We start from the raw sequence: 23,158 nt of genomic DNA on the forward strand, positions 1-23,158 counted from the left end.
CTGGCAACTATTTTGTGGACGTGTTTGTTGTGGGCAGTGTCTACAACGCAAGAGGGATGGGAGACGAGCAGGGAGGCCAGACCAAGGTGTCTCGGGGTAAAGTTTCTTGAAGATGTGACTAATAGTTGGAACCGCAGGGAACAGACTTTCTGGAACAGAAAATGACTAAGTCAAACAGCATGAGACTCTGAACTGCGAAATAAAAGAGTATACAAACGGGGCTGCCTGGGTGGCTCAGTCAGTTAAACATCCTCGATCTCTGCTCAGGTCATGATCTCACGGTCCGTGAGTTCAGGCCCCACGTCGGGCTCTGTGCTGACCGCTCAGAGCCTGGAGCCTGTTTCAGATTCTGTGTCTCCCCCTCTCTCTGACCTTCCCCCATTCATGCTCTCTGTCTCAAAAATAAATAAACATTAAAAATAAATAAATAAATAAATAAATAAATAAATAAATAAACAAACAAACATAAAAAAAGAATATACAGTTGACTCTTGAACAACTCAGGGCTTAAGGGCATCAATGGTGTGCAGTCAGCAATCTGCGTGTAACTTTGGACTCCCCCCAAAACTCAACTACTAATAGCCTGTTGACCAGATGCCCTACTGATAACGCAAATAGTTGATTGATACATGTTTTGTATGTTGTATATACTGTAGTCCTAAAATAACGCAGAGAAAAGAAAATGTCATTTCTATGCTTGGATGGATACCACTTTGAAAGAACTGACTGGTTTAGTAAAAGAAGTCTACCCACCCAGAAGCTAGAAAGAAGGGCACACGCTTCGATTTTGCAATTGTTTTTACAGATCCTAAAAGACCTGGCTGTCGAGCAAAGCAGGTTGGCCGCACCATGTCCGGGAGGAAGGGGACTCATGACTCCATGACCCTACAGTCACAGGATTCCAAATAGGAGACTATCTGGGCGTAGCCATCACCCCTCCACATGGGGCACCGCCTCCTTCAGGGTGCATGAGGCCATATTAAATTTTATTTACTATTTCTTGAATCGTTTTGCGTTCAGTTATGTAAAATAAACTTTTCCCTCCCCTCATCATTGCCATTAAGCCTTTAGACTCTAAACAAATCACAACGTGGGGCGCCTGGGTGGCGCAGTCGGTTAAGCGTCCGACTTCAGCCAGGTCACGATCTCGCGGTCTGTGAGTTCGAGCCCCGCGTCAGGCTCTGGGCTGATGGCTCAGAGCCTGGAGCCTGTTTCCGATTCTGTGTCTCCCTCTCTCTCTGCCCCTCCCCCGTTCATGCTCTGTCTCTCTCTGTCCCCAAAATAAATAAACGTTGAAAAAAAATTTTTTTAAACAAATCGCAACGTGTCTGTTTAGGAATTCGATTTGGCTGTGTTGGATATTAATAGAAAGTCCACATATTTTTGGTCCTTCCATAAAATATGAAGAAAAGTGCTCTTAGCATCCTATATAAAACTGTGTTGTTACATATATGTGTGCAATCAAAAAAAAAATCATAAGGAAGAGAAAATACATTTATAGCGTGTACTGTGTCTATTGAAAAAAACCCACATGTAAGTGGACCCAAGCAGTTCAAGCCACGTTGTTTAAACGTCAACTGTATTAACTTTATTCTTTGATGACGAAGTTTAGACTTCAAGGCCAAGGAATTATTACCAAATGTTTACTCAAAGGTGTATTATTTATGGTATTTCTGACTGCTCTCATAAAAGGCTCTGAAGACGGGAAAGCAAAAAGGTGAGTTCACTCACCTACATGTGCACATGCGTGCACACAGCCAGACACACATTCACATGCCCTCCTGCATAGATATTAGAACAAACAGTTTACTTGGCTGTTGTTAACAATGACTTACCGTAAAAGAAATAAGCTGTTGTAGACTTCTCAGGGATTCCTACAGAACTGAGTCGTCCTTCAGAGAAATCGTCTGCATTATGAATAATAGTTGAATATTGCATTAACTGTTAATGTAGTAGATATTCTAAACATTTTGGTCTTGACCGATCGTTTTTAGTAGCTTAGAGAAATACAGATAACTAATGCCTGGGCTTATTGGAAAGAGCACCAGCTCTAAAGCCAGCCATTGAGTGGCACCCTGTGGCATTAGACAAGTTCACGCGAGGCTGGAGATGTGTCCCTCAGGCCCTGGGGTAAGGGTGAGGGGGTCTGCTATGCTGCACTGTGCTCGGTGGTTCCACCCACCCTCACCTCCTCTGGAGAAAGATTTCCTCTGTGAGCTGGGCAGGGGCCCATATGCATTACGCATGAGGCTGCCTGCACAGAGAAGCTTGTGCTGTCTTTGAATACAAGTCCCATAATAACAGCTATCCCTTATATAGGAGCGTTTACAAGTCAATTAAAAAAAAAATCTCAGCTCATTCAAAGAGAAACAAACGTCTTCCCCCGGAGTAGATGGAGAAAAGAGGGCTCCTACTGGTCTGGCCTCACAGCCCTCCCACGCCCACCCCCCCATCCTGTACTCTCTGCCCTGCCCCTCTTCCTTCTTCTTAGGGGTCCTGTCCCTCCTCTGTCCCTCCTCGACAGCACCCCCCTCCGGCTTCCCAGATCCACTGTGACATGGAATGCTGCTAGATAGCTCTTCCCTTTCTCCTCCTCTCTCTCTTTTTGTTAATTAAAAAAAAAATTTTTTATCTTATTTTATTTTTTAAATTTACATCCAAGGTAGTTCGCATATAGTGCAACAATGATTTCAGGAGTAGAATCCTTAGTGCCCCTTCCCCATTTAGCCCGTCCCCCCTCCCACAACCCCTCCAGTAACCTTCTGTTTGTTCTCCATATTTAAGAGTCTCTTATGTGTTGTCCCCCTCCCTGGTTTTACATTATTTTTGCTTCCCTTCCCTTCTGTCCGTCTGTTTTGTATCTTAAAGTCCTCATATGAGTGAAGTCACAGGGTATCGGTCTTTCTCTGACTTACTAATTTCGCTTAGCATAATACCTTCTAGTTCCGCCCACTCCTCCTCTCTTAAAGCGTTTAAATTATAAGGACAAAAAATACCTAATTAAAATGTGGTGGCACTTTGTATCGCAGAGTGGCCTTGGCATTCTTTCCAGCCCAGAGACTCCTCCAGAATCTTGCCTTGCTCTAACGAGATATGGAGACCCCTCCTCCCCGTGAACCTGGAGGGGATTGCTGACCCCTGCCAGAGAGAAGGTGGCAGAGGGGATCCTGGGTGGCTCCCGAGGCCACACGGCTGCCACAGCCCGGGATGCTGGCTGTGAGGACGCCACCAGCAGGCTGTGGCGAAGCACCCGCTCGCACGGACAGAGAGACAGAGAGACGCCTGGAGAGGCCCATCTGGACGGGAGCCGAGAGCCAGCGGCGGCCGCCTGTGGGTGACCCGGGGCCCCCTGGCCTTGGCCTCTTCCAGCTGAGGCCTGCTGTCATCACCAGGCGGGGCCGGTCATCCTGTCGTGGCCTGTCTGGACCCGTGGCCCGCAAAGTTAGTGAGGTTAATGAATGGCTGTGCACCCCACTAAGTTTTCTGTCGTTTGTTCCCAGCCCGGGAAAGTGGGACAGATAGATGGTTCTCAGCGCAGGGAGCTACGGGAGGGGGCAAGGAGGGAAGCCAGGGTTCTTTGAGAGGAGTAGTCCTGTAGATTTAACTCCGGAACAGTGTTGTAGGCAACAGTTTAACTCTTAGAAAGGCAGCCTCTAGTCATTAAAAGCGAAGTGGAAGAAACGTACGTTGGTATTGAATAGTTGTGTACCCACACGGAAGAATTCTTTGAAGCCACTTTATTTCTTTAGAAGTTTATGTATGTATGTATGTATGTATTTAGAGAGCCTGTGTGAGAAGGAGAGGAGTGAGGAGAGAAGGAGAGAGAGAACCCCATGCAGGCTCCACACTGAGTGCAGAGCCAGACGTGGGGCTCGATCCCACCAACTGTGAGATCGTGACCTGAGCCGAAGAAGTCAAGAGTCAGGTGGTCAACCGACTGAGCCACCCCGACGCCGCTGAAGTCACTTGAAGCCCAGTGGTTGGACTGTGCTTCCCAGGGGGACACATCCTAAGGCAGAAAGAGCTGGGAAGGCACCCAGCTGTCCCCAGCGCCCCTTTTGGTAGCAAGTGCATGGTGCTGTTGCTCAGAAGCTAAGAAAATAGACACACAAAACAAGTCGAGAAGGATACGAACGGCACTGGGGATGTTTTAAGAACAAGAGAAAGACAGAGAAAGTAAGACTTACAGAGATTAAGAAATGTGCTCAAAAGTTAAGCAGAAGTTCTGGCATTCTAGATCCGAGTTGTGAATCTTATCACCAACTCAACATATATTTTCTTTTCTTTTCTGTTTTTGTTTGTTTGTTTTAGTTTATTTACTTATTTTGAGAGAGACAGATTGTGCTTGAGTGCCCAAGCGGGGGAGGGGCAGAGAGAGAGGAAGGGAGAGAGAGAGAATCCCCAGCTGACAGCACAGAGCCCAACACGGGGCTCGATTTCATGAACCGTGAGATCATGACCTGGGCCGAACTCAAGTCAGACACCTAACCAACTGAGCCCCCCAGGCGCCCCTCAAGTATATTTTCTGTAAAAAGAGAACCCAGAGCCAACCAAACAAAAACCTTGTTACCTTTCCACTGAACCGTCCCGGTGGTGGTGACCAGCTGGGACCAACCCGCACCACGACTGGAGAACCCCAGCTTCCAGGCCGGGAGAGAAGACTGGTCACCGAAAGCCCGGAGCACGGTGACACCGGAGAGAGAGAGGGGACGCTGTGGAATACCGCCCAGCTCAGGAGCGCACCTGAGGGCTCCCATTGGCAGAATCATACTTCTCCGAGCATCAAAAAAATCAGAGTGGCGGTGCGTTAATACACATTAAATACGTTAAAATCCGTGAATGCTTCAGTCCTTCGGGGACCGCGATGAAACCGGTCCAGTATCCCGAACACCTGTGATGAACGAGCGAAAGTCACTCGTTCACTGTTCCTCGATGAAGCACACATCTGATTCGTCAAATAATTGATCAGGAAAGTTCTTTATAGAGTTGCGGCTAAAAAAAAAAAAATGAAGGAATAATACTACTACGATATTGCCATTTTGAACCCAAAATAAAATAACACACCTGGCCTTGAGCGTCAGCAGAGGCTAAACCAGTACAGGAGAAGCAGAGGGGCATTACAGGGGTCGGATGGGTACGCTGACCCCTGCAGCCATGCTCAATGTCAACATCAGAAGAGACAGACAAGGGGATGTGACGTCCTCTGGATTCCACACGGCAGGACACCCGCCGTGCCTTCTGGGTAACAGCCCTGGCCCCAGTCTTGCACTTCTGTGTATCTTGCTTTCGAGTCATTTGGTGTTATGCCTTCAGGTTTTCTTTATAAAATTCCCCCGTATCATGAAAAAACGTCTCCCTGTTGCTCTTTGCCGTGGATTCCACATCCGTTAATCTGCTACTGCTCTTTGTCGAAAGGCCTCCCGAGCCCTCGGGCGGAGATCTGCACTCAGAGATCTTAGTCCTGGAACTTTTTGCCCACGGGGTGGCCACTGTCTCCAGGCCTTGCGGAGGCCCAAATCTAGGACATACGTTTACGTTTGTCCGTTTGTTTGGTTTCAGCTTTAAAGAAAATGCGTCATGGGTTCACTTCCGAGTCAAATTTAGGACGGACGGGCTCATGTTGTTACTCCGTTTTCCTCTTTTGGTATATCTTTGTGTTTCCCTTTCGTCCCTTTCAAGTATGTATTTGGCCGCAGATTAAAAAGGGGACTCTAGTCTAAGTCCTTCGGAATACATTAAAGCAATCTACCCTTTGCCTCGGGGCTGATTTCGGTCTGCAAAGCCGGCCCAACCACAAAAGAGTGTACGTGGACCGGATCCAGACGGTGACTCATAGTGTGTCCTAACTGGCTTAAAGTAAACAGGGGTTCATCATCATTCGGCTTTCATCATTGTCGTAAAAGGTCTGTGTCACGGGGGAGTCATTTCGCTCGTCATTAATTAATCCCCTTACCTGTGTTAATACAGCATCCAACACAGCAGGGGAAGCCAAGAGTTCGGGGTGCCGGGGACCCGCGGAGGCTGCCTCCTGCCAGGCCAGCGGCAGGTCTGGGGCCTCGAAGGGCCACCCGGTGTGTGGGCTCTGAAACCAAAGCCATTGCTCTCTCCCCATCGTTCTTTGCCTGCCTGCCGGAGGCCCTCCGCGTCCAATCCTATCCGTTCAAAACGTGAGGCGTGACGACCACAGTTAATAATGCGCTATGTCACATTTGAAAGTGGCTGGCACAGTAGATCTTAAAAGTTCTCATCCCCAGGAAAAGAAATGTGTACCCCTGAGGCCGACAATTAACACACACTTGCTAAGGAATAAATGCAGCCCTGCTTCATCCATTCAGCCAAAAGCCTTCTGTTCACAGATGGCCCCTCTAGAGGCCGACAAAACAAGAAAACTTACATTTACGCAGCCATTTCAGGATTAGAGAGCGTTTTGCTACAATTATCTTATTCAGTCTTCCCACACGCCAACAGGCCGGCCCAGCGGGTGCTCGCGTCCACGTCTCAGAGGAGGAACCTGGGGCCGTGAGGAGCTGGGCAGGTGCAGGAGAGAGGTCCCTGCTGGGTGAGCCCGGTGTCCCGAGTCCTCAGAGACTTTTCTCTCCTGCACCACAGAAGTTCTGGAAAATACTTCAGAAATGTTACTGGGGCGCCTGGGTGGCTCAGTTGGTTGAGCATCCAACAGCGGCTCAGGTCATGATCCCGCGGTCTGTGAGTTCGAGCCCCGCGTCGGGCTCTGTGCTGACAGCTCGGGGCCTGGAGCCTGCTTTCGATTCTGTGTCTCTCTTTCTCTCTCTGCCCCTCCCCTGCTCGTGCTCTCTCTGTGTCTTTCTCTCTCAAAAAAGAAATAAACATTGAAAAATTGAAAACTGATAAAACTGAGAAACGATTAGCTGTGGTGTGGACTCTGAATTGCTTGTGCTCCGTCCTCTTGGAAGACGTCGCTCTGTCTGGAATTCTGAACACATCGCTTGTCAACGTGCGGCAGGCGGAAGAACGGCCCTGGAAGGCCTCTACCTCCCGTTCCCCCAACCTGGAAATATGTTGCCTGACTTTGCAAAAGGGACGTTTGCTGATGTGCTTGTTGGGGACGCCGAGGGGAGATACTGCGGCGGAAGAGAGTCAGGGGGACACGGCATGGAAAGGACTGACCCCGGTGCTGCTAGCTTTGCGGACGGGAGGGGACTTCTGAGCCAAGGAACGCGGAAAGTCCAGGCAACAGGTTCTCCCTGGCGTCTCCAGAGAGGACCTCCGTCCGGTGCGGTACCTTGGTCCCAGCCAGGGGGACGCCGTCAGGCTGCATTCGTGGCGTCGGCCCCGGGTTTGCGGTACTTTGTCACGGCAGCGACGGGAGGTTTGTACGGCACGCGTGGATTTGTAACATCACGCACCGGAGGTTTGGACCGCAATGGTGCACCGGGATACGGGCACGTTTCCCCGTACAAGAGATGGGGATGTGTTCGTTGTGCAGCATCCGAGAGTCACCTTCCTGAATATCACACTGGCCTCCTCAGACGGCTCTTTAAACGCTAGGGAGCTTTTGGTGCCCACGGCAGATGCCAGCTTTCCAAAAGTTTCATTTGAAAACTCCGTGGTCACCGTTGACAACGAGTGTTGTTTTGCTTGAAGTGACCGCCTGAATGCCATTCGTTTTGGGGGGGAAACTGGCTTCTAAATACTGAAGTCTGAGTCAGTGTCTTATCTGTCAAGTTGTTCTCTCAAATAAAAATGCATTTCAGCCGGCAGCTCAGCCCCCGTGTGCTTTGTGGGGGGACAGCGAAACGTTGCCCGGGGTGGTGAGGGGCTGTCCACTCTGTGGCCCTAGAGGGTTTGACACCCCAAGACGGCGCCCCGCAGAGAGGGGACATCTTTGTTATCCAGAGCAGGAGAAGGCTTCCTATTCTCAAGACTCCTTGTCGGGAGGCTCAGTATTAGGAAGAAGAATCCTTGGAAGACGGGCACATGGAAATTGGTCTTAAATCTCCGCCACCCCCTGCAAGGTGTGCCTGCATCCCCCAGGGTTCGAGCATCCTCTCTGTGACCTGCTGGCCCAGAGGCTTTGCTTCATAGACTGAGGGTTCCTGGGGAACGCCCTTGACGACATTCTGTTTTGTGTTTTCTTTGTCTGTTATATATGGGTGGGGGGAGAGGGTGTGAGCAGTGGAGGGGGGCAGAGGGGAAGAGAGAATCTCAAGCAGGCTCTATGCTCAGCGTGGAGCCCAACGACAGGGCTCGATCCCACGACCCCGGGATCGTGATCCGAGCCGAGATCAAGAGTCGGACGCTCAACCGTCTGAGCCACCCAGACGCCCCTAACATTATTTTATTAAATTTTATTATTTATGCATTAAGTCATTTATTAATTTTATTAAGAGGCGTCTGGTAGAACACGAGGGCTCAGAGTTAGCACGGTGGCAGAGTGGCTGTGAGTGGCCTCCGTCCGCAGTCACGAAGGAAGCCACAGTCACTCTAATGGTTGTGCCGCCTGGGCCGAGGTTCACGCAAGTTCCCAGCACCAGCAGCGGTGACCCAGTCCTTTGAAGTACGGATAACGGAGAGCAGGTGACATTAACCCAGGAAGTGAGAAGCGTGTGTGAGGAGACGCGTGCTTTGGGACCGAAGACCACTGATTGCTTCCTATCTTTTCAGAGATGGCATTTGCTGGAGGCTGGCCCCTGAGAAAAACCGAGAGGCAGCTCGTTAAGAAGGACACGGAATGTGGCTCTCGACACTGAGGCTGATCTGGACCTCGCAGCAGAGGGAAGCTGGGTGTTTGTACTCAAGGAGTCCCGCAGGAGGAAGGGCAGCTGCCTCTGGGGGTGGGGGTGAGGAACGTGCAGAAATCCGAGCTACCCTGAGCACCGGCTCCTGCTCCTCCGGCTGGAGGGACCCATACATGGAAACCGTGCGCGATTATTCACTGCTATTAAATACAGATCTGTGTGTGTTGCAGGATCGTTGCAAACGCGGGAGGGAGGAGCGTGGTGGGATGGAGGAAGAGGTCAAAGTTCGGCACCCAGTGTCGCTGTGTGCTGGCCTTGGGCTCTCGGGCCCTCCTAAATCCAGGGGCGCGGCCCCCGGCTTGCAGCCTGCCCTGTGGGGCTCGCCGATCTGTGGCTATGAGCACATGGAAGTCATGTGAGGGCAAGGACTGGGTAAATGCACGTGAGAAGAACAGGGTGGTCTCAGAAACAGGCACCGTTTCCCTAGGCCAAAGTCTACCGACCGGCCTAACCCCTCACCACCACCTGCGCCCAGCCTTGACATCCACAGGGCCCGTTCTGTGCCAGCCACGCCCCCTCGGTTCTGTTTTCCCTCCAGGCTCAGGACCAGGTCTGAGCTTTTGCTACTTTGCTGGGTGGGCAACCACCCCACGTTCTGCAGCGTGGACCAACGATTGTATCATGCCCACGGGCTGGGTGGAAAGGCCCATTTGGACGGCTGTCCCGAGTGGCGTTTGAGGCTCCGTTGGTACCTGAGGCCGCGGGCGGGAAGGCTCAAGCCGCTTTCGGTCTGTTCCCATGACTGGGCCCTGAGGCGGCTGGAGCTGGAGGACGCACTTTCCACCTGCCCCCCACCCCCCTCCCGCCCCCTGGGAGGAGGGAAGGCCCAGCTGGCACTGTCACCAGAGCCCCTCCCCGTGGCTTCCCCGTGGCCTCTCGGCCCAGTCGGCTCCTCCCAGCGTGGCAGGGGTTCCAGGAGTCTCTGTACTGTTCTCCCTGGTGGCCGGACCAATTTGCATTCCCACCCACAGTGCAGAGGGCTTCCTCTCCACGCACTGGCACTCGTCACACTCACACTCCTTTCGGGTCCTTTGGGTAACAGCCCTTTTGACAGGTGCGAGGTGGCATCTCGCTGTGGTTTTCCTCTGTCGTGTTGACCACCTTCCTTTCTGTTCCTGTTTTGGTCTGCTTAGACATGTGAGCAGCTCTAGGATATCGCCTTGACCGACAAACAGGGCTGGAGCCCCGAGCTTTCTGCGATCATTGTTATTATCCATTCGATGTTACTCAGGTAATTCAACAATATAATGAGGCATCGAAGCTTAGGGAAGGCTGCTCCTCCAAAGTGAGAGACTTCTTTAGGAGCAGATATAGACCGAAATGCGGATGCTGTCATGACATGTAATTGCGCATGGGCGTGTGTGTGCACACCTCTCGTGAAGACCGACATGGCTTCCAAGCTGAATTAGATGATTTCTTGAAACTTAACAAAAAAGAATGCGATACAAACACAGGAGGATATGTTCTACCTAGTGATTGACCTCTCTAGTTAATTTCACCGCTTAAGATTAAAATATCCCAAGGCAAGATTGTCCTCACTCATCAGTCGGTATGGGAGAACATTCTAAGGGAACGGTTGTCTTCCTTCCCTCCATTTAGTATTCAAAAGGTGGTCAATTACCATTTGTAGGACTCTTGACCATTTAGCTATTATGTAACTTATTACTCCGCACCATAAATGTTGAATATATGAGCTTGATTCAATATATACTGGCTCACACCCTAAATCTTAAAGATGAGAAAGTTTCCAACCCCCAAGTTAAAATCTTTCAGGCTGCATGAAATGGCTGATTGTCTATCAGAATAATACGTTAATTAACTGTACTGGTAGTCTCTGTGTCATGACATTTGGGAGCCGGGGGCTTTGCCACATGAAAATTACAATATGTGGTAAACACAAGAAGTGAATGTTAACTATGACACTAACAACACTTGAAACAACACTTCACTTGTTACAATGTTTTCACCTAATGAAGAAATATCTTTAAAGAAAGACAAAAAAATTTATATAGAGATAAAAGTGGGGCATACTTTGTGTCTAGTATTTAAAATATTCATTTCTTTTCTATCCTTTAACATTATTTAAAAATTTTTTTTTAATTTTTTTTTTCAACGTTTTATTTTATTTTTGGGACACAGAGAGACAGAGCATGAACGGGGGAAGGGCAGAGAGAGAGGGAGACACAGAATCGGAAACAGGCTCCAGGCTCTGAGCCATCAGCCCAGAGCCCCACGCGGGGCTCGAACTCACGGACCGCGAGATCGTGACCTGGCTGAAGTCGGACGCTTAACCGACTGCGCCACCCAGGCGCCCCTATTTAAAAATTTTTTAATGTTTATTTTTGAGATGGGGGGAGGGGCAGAGAGAGAGGGAGACACAGATTCCCAAGCAGGCTCCAGCTGTCAGCACAGAGCCCGACGCAGGGTTCAAAACCACAGACCGTGAGATCATGACCTGAGCCGAAGTCGGACGCTCAACCGACTAAGCCACCCAGGCGCCCCTACATTTATTTATTTTTGAGAGACAGAGAGAGACAGCGTGAGCAGGGGAGGGGCAGAGAGAGAGGAAGACACAGAATCCCAAGCAGGTTCCAGGCTCCAGCCGTCAGCACAGAGCCCCACGCGGGACTTGAACTCACCGACCGCGAGATCATGACCTGAGCCACCCAGGCGCCCCCGGAGTAAAAGTTATTTTAAAATATTACAGCGTTCCTCTGTTTGGAAGCATGACTTTCTGGCATGATGTACTACTTACAGGATTATTTTTTATCCTCTTTTTTTTTTCTTGTAACGACTCTGTATGGGGTTTCACCTTCATCCTTTTCTGTGAGGCGTCTTTGTGCAACACTAGTTTTCCTGAACACGTGGAAGGGAAGACTTATTTAGGGTGGTTTTTCTCATTTTATCGTTTTCTCTCTCCTCTGCTGTTGACTTCACCATCAGTGAAAATTAGTAAAAGGAAACTTCGCTTAGGCCAGTAGGGGGAGCTCTCAGCCCCTACCACTTGGCATCATTTGCAGACCCAATAGGAAGAGAGCACCTGGCGAGTTCATACCCCCTTCGCTACTAATTTATCTCCCCTGCAGAGGAAGAAAATCTTCCTCCTCCCCCTAGCAACTGTCCAGCCAATGAGAGGCAGTCGTCGTTCAGCCAATGAGAAGCCTTTGAAATCCCAGTGTACTCCAATCCGCTTTTGGTTTACAACAGCCCCTCCTCCTCGCCTTTGGTCTATGAAACGTGCGACTCTTTCGTTCTCTGGACCTGCGTGTGGTTTTGCCGTAGCTTGCTTGGCCTGGATTGCAGTGCTCTGCTATATTCCTGAATACACTTGGTTTTTTGCTAGTAAAGTGACAGTTTTATTTTTTAAGGTTCACACTTAGGCCCAGGCAAATTCCCGTAAGTGTTTTCGAGGAACTTGAGAAGCTAATTTAACATCTTACCCGGATGAGTAAAGGCCCAGCCAAGAAGAGCCACAGCATTCCTGAAAAAGAAAAATAAAGTGGAAGATCGCCCTGTCACACACCAAGCCCTATTACACAGTTATGGTGACTTACTTGTGTTACCGGGGTAGTTACAGGCCGACATGCAAATGGAACAGAATAGAGACTTCAGGGGAGAACTCATGTATGGAACGGCGATTTATGTTAGAGACCGCGTTGCCGGTAAGCGGGTAAAGACGGGCATCTTCAACATAAATAACAGCGCGATAATTGTTTGTGTAGGTGGAAAAGTGAAATTTGATCCCTCCCGCACTCCAGCCACAAAAATCAATTTCAGATTGGTTAAGGATTTAAATATGACATGCAAAACCTTAAAACTTTTGGAAGAACACATTGAATAATAAGTTTCTAATCTTGGGTTACATTAGGATTTTTGAAAAACAAAGCCCCAAAAGTAGGAGCCATTAAACGATGGTAAACAGAACTACATTCACATGTAAATTTTCTGCAAACACAAAGAAACGGAAGAGGTAAGCCATCATCTGCCACGGCCCGCTACCAGCAAAGGGTTGGTGTCCGTGACGTACAAAGAACTTCTGGAAATCGGTCAGCAAAACACCAGCTATGTGAAAATGGGGCAACCAAGAATCTCAGAAGAGTGGCTGCGTGTAGCTCAAGCAGATGAGAAGACACGAACCTCAATAGTCACTGGGGAAGTGCAAATTGAAAACACAGGCCAAAAGCAGGGGGCGCCTGGGTGGCTCAGTCGGCTGAGCGTCCGACTTTGGCTGGGGTCATGATCTCCCAGTTCATGGGTTCGAGCCCCGCGGGGGCTCTGTGCCGACAGCTCGGAGCCTGGAGCCCTGGAGCCTGCATCAGATTCTGTGTCTCCCTCTCTCTCTCTGCTCCTTCCCTGCTCATGCTCTGTCTCTCTCTGTCTCAAAAATAAATAAAAAAACATTAAAAGGATTTTTAAACACAGGCCAAAAGCAAACAGGAGTTTGTCATATGTGTTGCAGGATTTTTTTTTTTTTTTTACCTCAACACCCAGATTCGTCGTCTCGCTGCTTCGAAGAATGAACAGGTGGACACAGAATGAGCAGCAGGCATAGGTTTATTAGAAAGGAAGAATATCAGGAAAGCTCTCGCTACAGAGACGGGGCATTGAATGCCCTCGGACTGTAGTCAAGGGTCCTTGTTTTCGAAGGTTCTGGTCGGCCCTCCCCCCTCCCTTCCCTGTTGTTCTCTCCCAGGTCCCACCCTTATTGGCTTGATAGCTCTGGGTGCTGGGAGGTCCATTCCCGATTGGCTCATCTCGTTTGTATGAGGGCTGGTCTATGGCCATATCATTCCTTGTGGGTCATATGTTTCATGGTCTATTTCTTATTTTTAGTTAGATCTTTTGTCAAATTCCTGAGGGGAACCTGAGGGGGAGTAGGTGGGATCTGTTTCATGCTGGAGAGGAACCTTACCCTTGAGGGGGTCTGCAGTGGTCAGACCCTCCCAGCATTGTTCCAAAATGTGTTTTTCTCCACCCAGGGACGTCAGGTCCCAACCTTTCCCCCCTCTGCCTATTTTATCCTATCTTTCGCCATCATATATGTGCATATACAAATACATGCGAAAGACATTTTAAGAGGCTAGAGGGGCCTTTCAACGGATATATCCTGATCTTTGTGTGTTGTGTGTAATTTAACGTTCTGGAGTATTTTGTAGAGTCGCCAACTGAATGAGCCCACTTTTTGATTTCACTCACGTTAAAGAAAATCAACGCCCATCCATTTTGGAATTAAAATAGTACTGGCATCTCATGGTTTTAATCCATTTGTTTTAGTCCTAACGCATTGCTCAAATGGCGAGCTTCAGGGTCAAAGCTATTTAACCAATGGCTGAAAACAGTGAATCAAAAGCAGCAGCAATTCAAAGTAATTTTTAAAAATCCCGATTCTTCAAGTCTGAGTTGCACACGTCTCCTGAAGCCCAGAGAATGTGTATTTCCAAGGTGTGAATGCACCACACACCGATGCGGTACCAAAGCTCTGGCTTCTGGACCAATCAACCATGGGGAGATATGCACTTGGCCACAAAAATGAGTAAATTCGTAAAGAGGAGAGGCACCTGGCTGGCTCGGTCGGTGGAGCGTGTGACTCTTGATATCGGGGTTGTGAGTTTGAGCCCCACGCTGGGTGTGGAGATCACTTAAAAAAAATTTTTTTTTTCATCTAAAAATAAAATAAACTCAAAAAGAGGGCTATGCATTGCAAAGCTAAATAAATGCTTAGAAGTAGCGGAAAGAAGAAAAACACTTTCGCGTTGTTCTCGGTATTGAAGAATACCTAGTTTAAAGGCACCGGTTAAAGGGAGGGTCCATTAACTGAAACCAGTGGCCATCAGCCTCCAGGTCCTGCCTTTGAGCAGCTAGCGAAACAGGCTGAGAAAGGGGACAGCTGCCGTTTGTCCTGGTCCACACTGCCCTCTGGTGGCATCGACTGTGTCTTTGGGAGAGTGGAAGCAACTTTCCTAGTTCTTGGATTCCTACCGCCTTCGTTCAATCCTTCTGTTCTATTTTAGCTAATTAAGTTACGTCATATGAATTTTGTAATGCTAAAGAATCAGGAACTTTCTATGCCAAGAGCATGCAGGTGGGGTGTCTGAAGGAATTTCCCTATGGTAGCCTCCAGAATTCATTCTCAGAATCTAGGTAGAGAGTTTGCTTTTGTGGCTCATTCCTGTCTTTCAAACCATCTTCCGTGCCCGTTCATTTCTGCAGCCCGAGTCCAGACCCTTCTTTTCTTTTAAAGCAAGTTGTCTTTATTTTTAGGGGTCAATCAGAGCGACATCGAGTAAATATATATTCGCACAAAAACTCGACTTGTGTGTTGAAGCAGCCTTATACATGAAAACCCAAACTGGAGAATAGCCTGTGTGTCCATCAGTCTATGAACAGATACATAAATAAATGTATCCATACCATGGAGTATTACTCGGTAATAAAGGTAATTCATTCATCGCTGCTAAGAAACGAAGTCAGACACCTACTACAACATTGATGATCCTTGAAAACATTATGCTAAGTGAAAAAGGCCAGTCACATTAACTCACATATTATATGATTTCATTTATAGACATAGATAAGAATAGGCAAAATCACAGAGACCTAAAGCCCATCGGTGGCTGCCTCGGGCTTCCGTGACTGCTAGCGGGTGGGGGAATTCTCGTGGGGAGGACAGAAAAATTCGAAAACTAGAATAGGGTGATGTTGCCCACTTTTGTAAATATGCTAAAATCATTGACTTGTACACTTTAAATGAATGAATGCATGAAATGTGAATTACCCCTCGATAAAGCTGTGAAAAAAGAGCGATTTGAACGAACAGGTTGCATAAAACAAAACGACAAGCTGTGCATTTGCAGTGTTCTCCGACAAAACACGGAGACGAAATTCGAGAGCACAAGAAGCCAGGTGGGAAGCACATAATCAGTAACACATTCAAGGGCATCTTTTCCATTGTTCCCTTTTAAATGTTTTTTAACCCAGGGGCGCCTGGGTGGCTCAGTTGGTTAAGTGTCCGACTTCAGCTCAGGTCATAATCTCACAGTCCGTGAGTTCGAGCCCCACGTTGGGCTTGTGCTGACAGCTGGGAGCCTGGAGCCTGCTTCCAATTCTGTGTCTCCCTCTCTCTCTGCCCCTCCCCCGCTCATGCTCTGTCTCTCTCGGTCTCTCAAAAATGAGTTAAAAAAATAAAAATTGGGGCGCCTGGGTGGCGCAGTCGGTTAAGCGTCCGACTTCAGCCAGGTCACGATCTCGCGGTCCGGGAGTTCGAGCCCCGCGTCAGGCTCTGGGCTGATGGCTCGGAGCCTGGAGCCTGTTTCCAATTCTGTGTCTCCCTCTCTCTCTGCCCCTCCCCCGTTCATGCTCTGTCTCTCTCTGTCCCAAAAATAAATAAACGTTGAAAAAAAAAATTTAAAAAAATAAAATAAAAATTAATAAATGTTTTTAACCTTTAATCCATCCGCTTTGGTGAGATATGAAAAGTAATAAATTATTAGCTCTCTTACCTCTGAAGACAACCAGTGAATCATTTTCCATTTCTTCCTCCTCAACTCGAGGCTTCTTTGGGACATCCTTCGACTTCAGTGGTATGTTTCCCTTTAATTACTAAATACATTTTAAGCAACAGCATTGAAAACCTCACGTTGACGGATGCACAGATAGTGGTGTCTTCAGCCTCAGGTTGCTCAAGGACATTAGTGTCTTTGCACAGAGCTCCTAGCAGATTGTCTTTGCCATAGGAAAATCACACCCATTGGAGAGGAAATTCCCTCCTTGTCAACTGCTCTCTGGGAGTAGAGGAGGAGGTCCCTTTACTCTTTTGATAAAGAAGCCATTGAAATGATGCCCTCGTGACTTAGAAAGTTTTCTTCTAAAGCTGCTAAAAGAAACAAAATGGAGAACTGTGGTTTAGCTGAAAAGAGGAACCCTAGCTGCTGACCCAGAAAAGGCCACATAAAAGCTGGCTTCTCCTGGTCCACTGGGCTGGTCAGAGCTGTTCCCCTCCCCCTCCCCATGGCTTCTGGTCTCCACTTCCTCCCTCCCCCCTCCCCTCCCCCACCCCTTTCTCTCTTCCCCTCCCTTCCCCTCTCTCCCCCCCCACCCCTTTCTCTCTTCCCCTCCCTTCCCCCTCCCCCTCTCCCTTCCCCCACCCCTTTCTCTCCTCCCCTCCCTCCCTTTTCTTCCTTCACCCCTTCCTTCCCTCTCCCCCACCCCTTCCTCCCCTCCCTCCCTTTTCTTCCTTCACCCCTTCCTCTCCTCTCTCCCCCACCCCTTCTTTCCCTCCCCTCCCTCCCCTCTTCCACTCCTCCCTCCCCTCTCTTCCCTCCTCCCACCCTTCCCTCTCTCCCCCCCTAACTTCCTCTCTGTGCCTCCCCTTCCCCATCCTTCCCTCCCTCCCTCCCTCATTTATTGCTGTCTCCTCGGGAAGGGTTCATTGAGCCCCGGGCCACATGCTGAGGACGGGGTCCTCTTGCTGGGCTGCTTTCCCTGCTCCTTTCTTACTTAGCATGTTCCCAGAGCTCCTGTGACGTCAGCTACTGACCGCCCCGGGGTATTAGGCAAAGCCCCTCCCTCTCTCCCTCGTTTCAGCCTGCCAACTTGTTGCAGGAAGTGGGCCACACCGTTTCATTCCTTGGGTTTCTGAGTGGATTTGATCTCAGATGCGAATTCCGAGTCCCAGCTGGGTGGCCAGAGGAATAGTAACAATGATAGTAAAGATAAGATATGACGTGGGGCGCCTGGGTGGCGCAGTCGGTTAAGCGTCCGACTTCAGCCAGGTCACGATCTCGCGGTCCGGGAGTTCGAGCCCCACGTCAGGCTCTGGGCTGATGGCTCGGAGCCTGGAGCCTGTTTCCGATTCTGTGTCTCCCTCTCTCTCTGCCCCTCCCCCGTTCATGCTCTGTCTCTCTCTGTCCCAAAAATAAATAAACGTTGATAAGATACGACGTTCGTGGTTATTGTGCAGAGTTTACTGATTTAATTACAGCGCTTAATAATGGCTCATTTTAGACAGTAAATGACAACTTTTTATTGAAGTCCCTCGTATACATACTACTATACCGGTAACAACTTTCACAAAAGAAAGAAGTGTTTTTGAACAGACCTCCTTCTACTGTATTGAATGAAATCTCTCGTAATCGCTGGCTGACTTTTAGAAACTTATATTCTTTTTAAAATTACAATAATTTAATTTTATTAGTTCTTTTATTACACGGCATGTGGCAACATGTTTAAGGAAGTTTGAGCTATCCCGTAAGAAATTAGTGAGCTTTTGGGGGCGCCTGGGTGTCTCAGTCGGCTGAGTGTCCGACTTCGGCTCAGGTCATGATCTCGCGGTTCGGTTCGCGAGTTCGGGCCCCACGTCGGGCTCTGTGCTGACAGCTCAGCGCCTGGAGCCCGCTTCGGATTCTGTGTCTCCCTCTCTCTCTGCCCTTCCCCCACTCACGCATGTTCTCTCTCAAAAATAAATAAACATTAAAAAAAAAAAAGTCGAACCCATGTTGTGGTGGACGAAGCCCTGGTGACCCGGTGGCTTCCACAGCCAGGGTTCCGCTTCCAGTGCTGACAAATGGGTGTCCGGCTGCCTCCTGGAGAGCCAACCCTAGGTGTCGATCATTGGTTCCTTCCCCCAATGACACGCCATTACCTGCTGGAACCGCCCCCATTTACTTCTGTCACCGATAGGAACTTTGCCGCTGTGCCCCACTTTCCTCCCCACGCACAGCTCTTGGCTCTCCCCTGCCTGAAGTCTACAGGTAGGAATGTCCTCCCATTTTCTGCACATCCAGATCCACTGGCTCCCCTTTTCTCGCACGTGTCCTGATCCCACGTTCGCCAACACGGGCCATACTCCCCAGCCCTCTCTCTTACTCGTGTTAACCTTTACGTTCGGAATGACCTTTATTTCGGATAGAATTGTTCTCCTTAAGGCCCATCTCAGAAACCAACTTCTCAAGAGATCCTTTCTCGATATCAGGAAATAGATGTGACTTCCAACAAGCGGTCTTATTTTACGTGGCCAAACTCGGCGGGACAGGTTGACACTTCACAGCTGAGGGGCCTGAAGCTTACTTAGGACTAGAGGCTTTGAGAATGAACAGACAGAATAAACCCTCAGGTCCGGAAGCAGAGTGAATGCCAAGATGTGCTAGTAGATGCTTAACAACTGACTCTCCCTTTATTTTTTTTTTTAAATTTTTTTTTCAACGTTTTTATTTATTTTTGGGACAGAGAGAGACAGAGCATGAACGGGGGAGGGGCAGAGAGAGAGGGAGACACAGAATCGGAAACAGGCTCCAGGCTCCGAGCCATCAACCCAGAGCCCAACTCGGGGCTCGAACTCCCGGACCGCGAGATCGTGACCTGGCTGAAGTCGGACGCTTAACCGACTGCGCCACCCAGGCGCCCCCTGACTCTCCCTTTAAATACGAAGCCCTACTTTATAGCAGTTGCGGATGTCCATAGAGTTTCCTACTGCAGTGGATTTCGAGCTGCGGATGGGATGTCATGGGAGTTTCTGGCTCACGTGGGCTGTTTTTTACACCAGGCCCTGGGGTGATAGTTGGTCGACTTGAACCTGTCATCCTCTTCCCTCAGCTCTTTGATACCATTAAAAAAAAAAAATCTGACTCCCGAATCTTTAAAAGTACCATTTTCCCCATCTCCAATGCTAGAGAGGTGGCCCAAGCCGGGCCCCCCTCCCTCCACGTGTCCTCTCCCACTTTGTCCTATCCACCTGCCGCTGCATCCGCCAGCATTGAGACCACCCCACTCCCATCAGCAACGGCTCCTCCCTGCCATTTGGCTGGTGAGCCATCCAATTCCGGGGCCCCATCCCTAGGACCTGCTTTACATGACCGAGCCTGGGGTAACTGTCTTGGTTCCAGTGCCCTGGAAGCAGACCCTAAGACATAAAATTGAGAGGGGACCCCAGCAAACGGCACAGGGGGGTGGGGGCAATGGGACAAGGCAGGTTGGGATCCCGTAGAGGCTGTGCTATCAAGGCAGATTTCTAGTTAACTGGCGCTCAGGTCGGGACCATGGAGGCTAGTGTTGAAGTGCCCTCCCTTCCCCCACTGGGGAGCAAGTCGCGGGGCCTTATCCACTTACACCAGGGGTTGAGGTGCACTCAGGAGGGGGTGTTTCCCTGGCACTGCAGGGCTTCCCCAAACACGGGCAGGGCAAGCTCTGGTGGCCAGAAAACCCGCAGGCAGATCACCTTGGGGTCTGGCAGTTGGAGGATGGTCCAGGGAGCAGGAAAAGGTTCATTTCAAAGGCTTGTGGGCTTTGCCTAACAGACCTGTTACACCCCTAATATTGTGAATGCTGTGGATGGTTTTCCGGTCAACCTACAAAGTTTGAAAGATGTGATTAGGGAAAGAATGTAAATTCTCGACAGTATAAACACAAGAATCAAACTGACAACATTAGGACCGGTGATGTGGGGGAGGGAGGGGGCGGGGAGCCTAGAGTGCAGATATGCTAATTTCCACATCTCCCAGGGCGGGGAGGCAGCAGGTCATGTGTGAGATGGACAAATGATGATTTAGGTAGACAGTTCAAAGTCACACAATCCCCACCAGTGAAATGAAAAGTAACACAATTTTAAGAATTAGGAGTTGGAAGATAAAGTTTTATTCTTTGGAAGACACCATTCCTGGTTGGGTCAAGATGTAAGTGTATAGCGTTTAGACTGATGTGAAAAGAACCAGGGGAACTGAAAACAAACTTTATGGTGGTTGGGTCTAGGGTGTGGTCCTGGGTGGTGGGTAGGTGAGCAGGAAAGATGTGCACACTTTTACTTTTAATATTTTCCCATTTTGTTTGGATTTTTTGGGTAGATTCCTCAACAAATATTTTATAAATACTTAATGATGAATAACCTGAGTGTTAGGACACTTGTATTTTGCTAGAAAAGATTTTCTTTTTCAGTTCCAGTTGGTTAACGTACAGTGTGATATTAGTTTCGGGTGCTCGATATAGTGATTCAGTCCTTCCCTACCTCACCTTGTGCTCATGACAAGTGTATTTTGTTCGGATTTTTAATCATCAGTACGCATTACTTCCACGGGAACCAGAACAAATTCAAACACATCCTAGCGTAATTACAAAAACTAGTATTTGGAGCACCCTTACACCGAATACTATGTGGGAATTAAAGAATGAGGTAGAATCTATGTGTACATAGAACCTATGTGTACAAAATCAAAAGATAGTCAGGACTTATTAAGTGAAACCAGTAAATTAAAAAGTAAGCGTAGGATGAAAATTATGGAAGGGGAGAAGTATGTGTGTATGTAACATTTCTATATACAATTTTATTTTATTTTAATTTTTTTTAATGTTTATTTATTTTTGAGACAGAGAGCATGAACGGGGGAGGGGCAGAGAGAGAGGGAGACACAGAATCCGAAGCAGGCTCCAGGCTCTGAGCCATCAGCCCAGAGCCTGACGTGGGGCTCGAACTCACGGACCGCGAGATCGTGACCTGAGCCGAAGTCAGACGCTCAGCCGAGTGAGCCACCCAGGCGCCCCTCTATATACAATTTTAAAAGACGCTACTGGTGGGGAGAAGAGGCGACCCAGTGAGACCCAGTGAGGGTCCCAGGGTGGGGTTCTAGAATCTGCACTTTTTCTTACCAGTTTCCTCATAGTTCTGGATTTCCTCACCTTCCCAACACGTTATTGCAAAACTATGGAAACATGCAGAGTGTGAGGAACGGCACAGCAGCATGCTGAACATTCACGTAAACTGCATTGTACCCCAGTGTAAATATGCACTTTCTCACTGTGCACATGTGCATATTCACACATACACACATGTATTGTTAACCTCAAAAACAGAAGTCACAGGGGGCGCCCGGGTGGCTCAGTCGATTTAAGTGTCCGACTTTGGCTCAGGTCAAGGTCTCCTGGCTCCCGCATTGGGCTTCTTGCTGTCAGCCTGTTAGGTCCAAGCTGCTTCAGATCCTCTGTCCCCTTCTCTCTCTGCCCCTCCTCTGCTGGTGCTCACTCTCTCGATAAATAGATAAAACATTAAAAAAACTAGAAGCAAAAAAAAAAAAAAAACCCACACAAAGTAGAAGGCAGTTATTTTCACCAGCAGAAACAGGTTTATTTGGGAATAACAGAGAATTGCAATTTAGGACATGCAAACCTCGGCAAAACCATAGTAAGTCCTCCAAACAAAGGACAGAACGTTATTTTGTGGAGAAGTGGGGGGATTGGGAGGGGGTGTTTTGAACCAAAGTCCTCTGGAGAAAAGCAGGAGTTCAGGGTGGTGATGATTTCTCACTGGCTGAACTGCAGCAGAGGCTGATTTTTTCTAGACGATGCAGTGCAGTTTTCCTTGTTGGGGCCTGTGATTGATGGTTCTTTCCTGTTGACCACGTTTCTCTTGAGACCTGCAACTGACAATTCTTTCTATAATTGACACTGAATAGTAAGTCTCCCAGTATCTCCTCTCAGTATATCCGGTACATGCTCCCGGGCTCTCTCTCTGTGACATGTGCACACACACACAGGGATGTATGCACTGGCTCTATCGGTGAGCGTGTGCACACATATACATGCATGGAAGTAGAGGCTGTCGGGAAGTGCGTGTATATACGTGTGTACGTGTCTGTGCACGCTATCTCTCGGTGAGGGCGTGCACACACACGCATGTTTTCACAAGCTCTTCTTGAAGAGCACATTTACATACAGGCATGCATGCATGTGCGTGCAGGCTCTATCGCGGTGCGCGCGTGCACACACACCCAGACGCATGTGTGCACACAGTTCGGCTCCACCACGGAAGCTAGGCAGACATCAGGACTTTCCCAGCTGCAGTGTGTCTGCAGGGGCAGCCTGCACGCGACACCGGGACCGTCTCAAGCGTCTCGGACACCGACCCTCCACCCGCCCCGCTGCGCCCGGGGCTGAGCAGGACTGGGCGTCCCTTTGGTCGGTGGGAACGCATCCAACCTTCAAAGCACACGATTTATTCATGCCTGCGATGTAGTACAATTTCAATGACGACGCACCGCAGCGCCGCGTCCCCACCCGCACCGCCTCCCTCAAAGCCCCCCCGCCTTGGCCGGCGGCCCGCAGACAGCCGGGGCCCCGCCCCTCCCCTCCCGCAGGCCCCGCCCACCAACGCCCCTGGTCCCGCCCCCGACGTGGGGGCGGGCTCGCGCCGGCGCCGGGGGCGTGGTCTCGGGCGCGTCGCCGCGCGCCGAGCGGAATCGGCGGCGGCCGTTGGCCGTTGGCGCGGCTTGGGCGGTTGTCTTGGAGAAGCAAGATGGCGGCGACGGCGGCCGCGGTGCTGCCGGAGGAGGACACGGAGCTGCGAGACCTGCTGGTGCAGACGCTGGAGAACAGCGGGGTCCTGAACCGCATCAAGGTGG

General features: G+C 49.4%; 1 protein-coding gene and 1 long non-coding RNA gene across 8 annotated transcripts in view; one reads left to right on the plus strand and one right to left on the minus strand.

The window, feature by feature from the left end:
* Nucleotides 1-1,292: 1,292 nt before the first annotated feature.
* On the minus strand, nt 1,293-16,765 carry LOC125165688 (uncharacterized). 4 transcript variants are annotated; one of them, XR_007152186.1, is made up of 4 exons: nt 16,277-16,765; nt 11,533-12,258; nt 4,571-4,992; nt 1,293-1,907 (listed from the first exon to the last, which is right to left on the minus strand). It is a non-coding gene; the product is annotated as an uncharacterized LOC125165688 (long non-coding RNA). The 4 variants fall into 4 exon arrangements; XR_007152184.1 differs by lacking the exon at nt 1,293-1,907 and having other exon boundaries at nt 4,464-4,992; XR_007152185.1 differs by lacking the exons at nt 1,293-1,907; nt 4,571-4,992 and adding an exon at nt 8,286-8,669.
* A 6,184-nt stretch (nt 16,766-22,949) lies between these two features.
* The window catches only part of CEP43 (centrosomal protein 43), a 29,545-nt gene continuing 29,336 nt past the window's right edge, over nt 22,950-23,158 (plus strand). For 2 of the 4 annotated variants that reach the window (XM_047859420.1, XM_047859421.1), the window contains exon 1: nt 22,954-23,154. In XM_047859420.1, the coding sequence (XP_047715376.1) occupies nt 23,053-23,154 (102 nt within the window). In that variant the 5' untranslated portion in view covers nt 22,954-23,052. Of the gene's footprint in view, nt 23,155-23,158 lie in introns of all 4 variants that reach the window. The other 2 variants (XM_047859422.1, XM_047859423.1) reach the window with 2 other exon arrangements.

Source organism: Prionailurus viverrinus, chromosome B2 (assembly GCF_022837055.1).
Source record: "Prionailurus viverrinus isolate Anna chromosome B2, UM_Priviv_1.0, whole genome shotgun sequence".
NCBI lineage: Eukaryota > Metazoa > Chordata > Mammalia > Carnivora > Felidae > Prionailurus > Prionailurus viverrinus.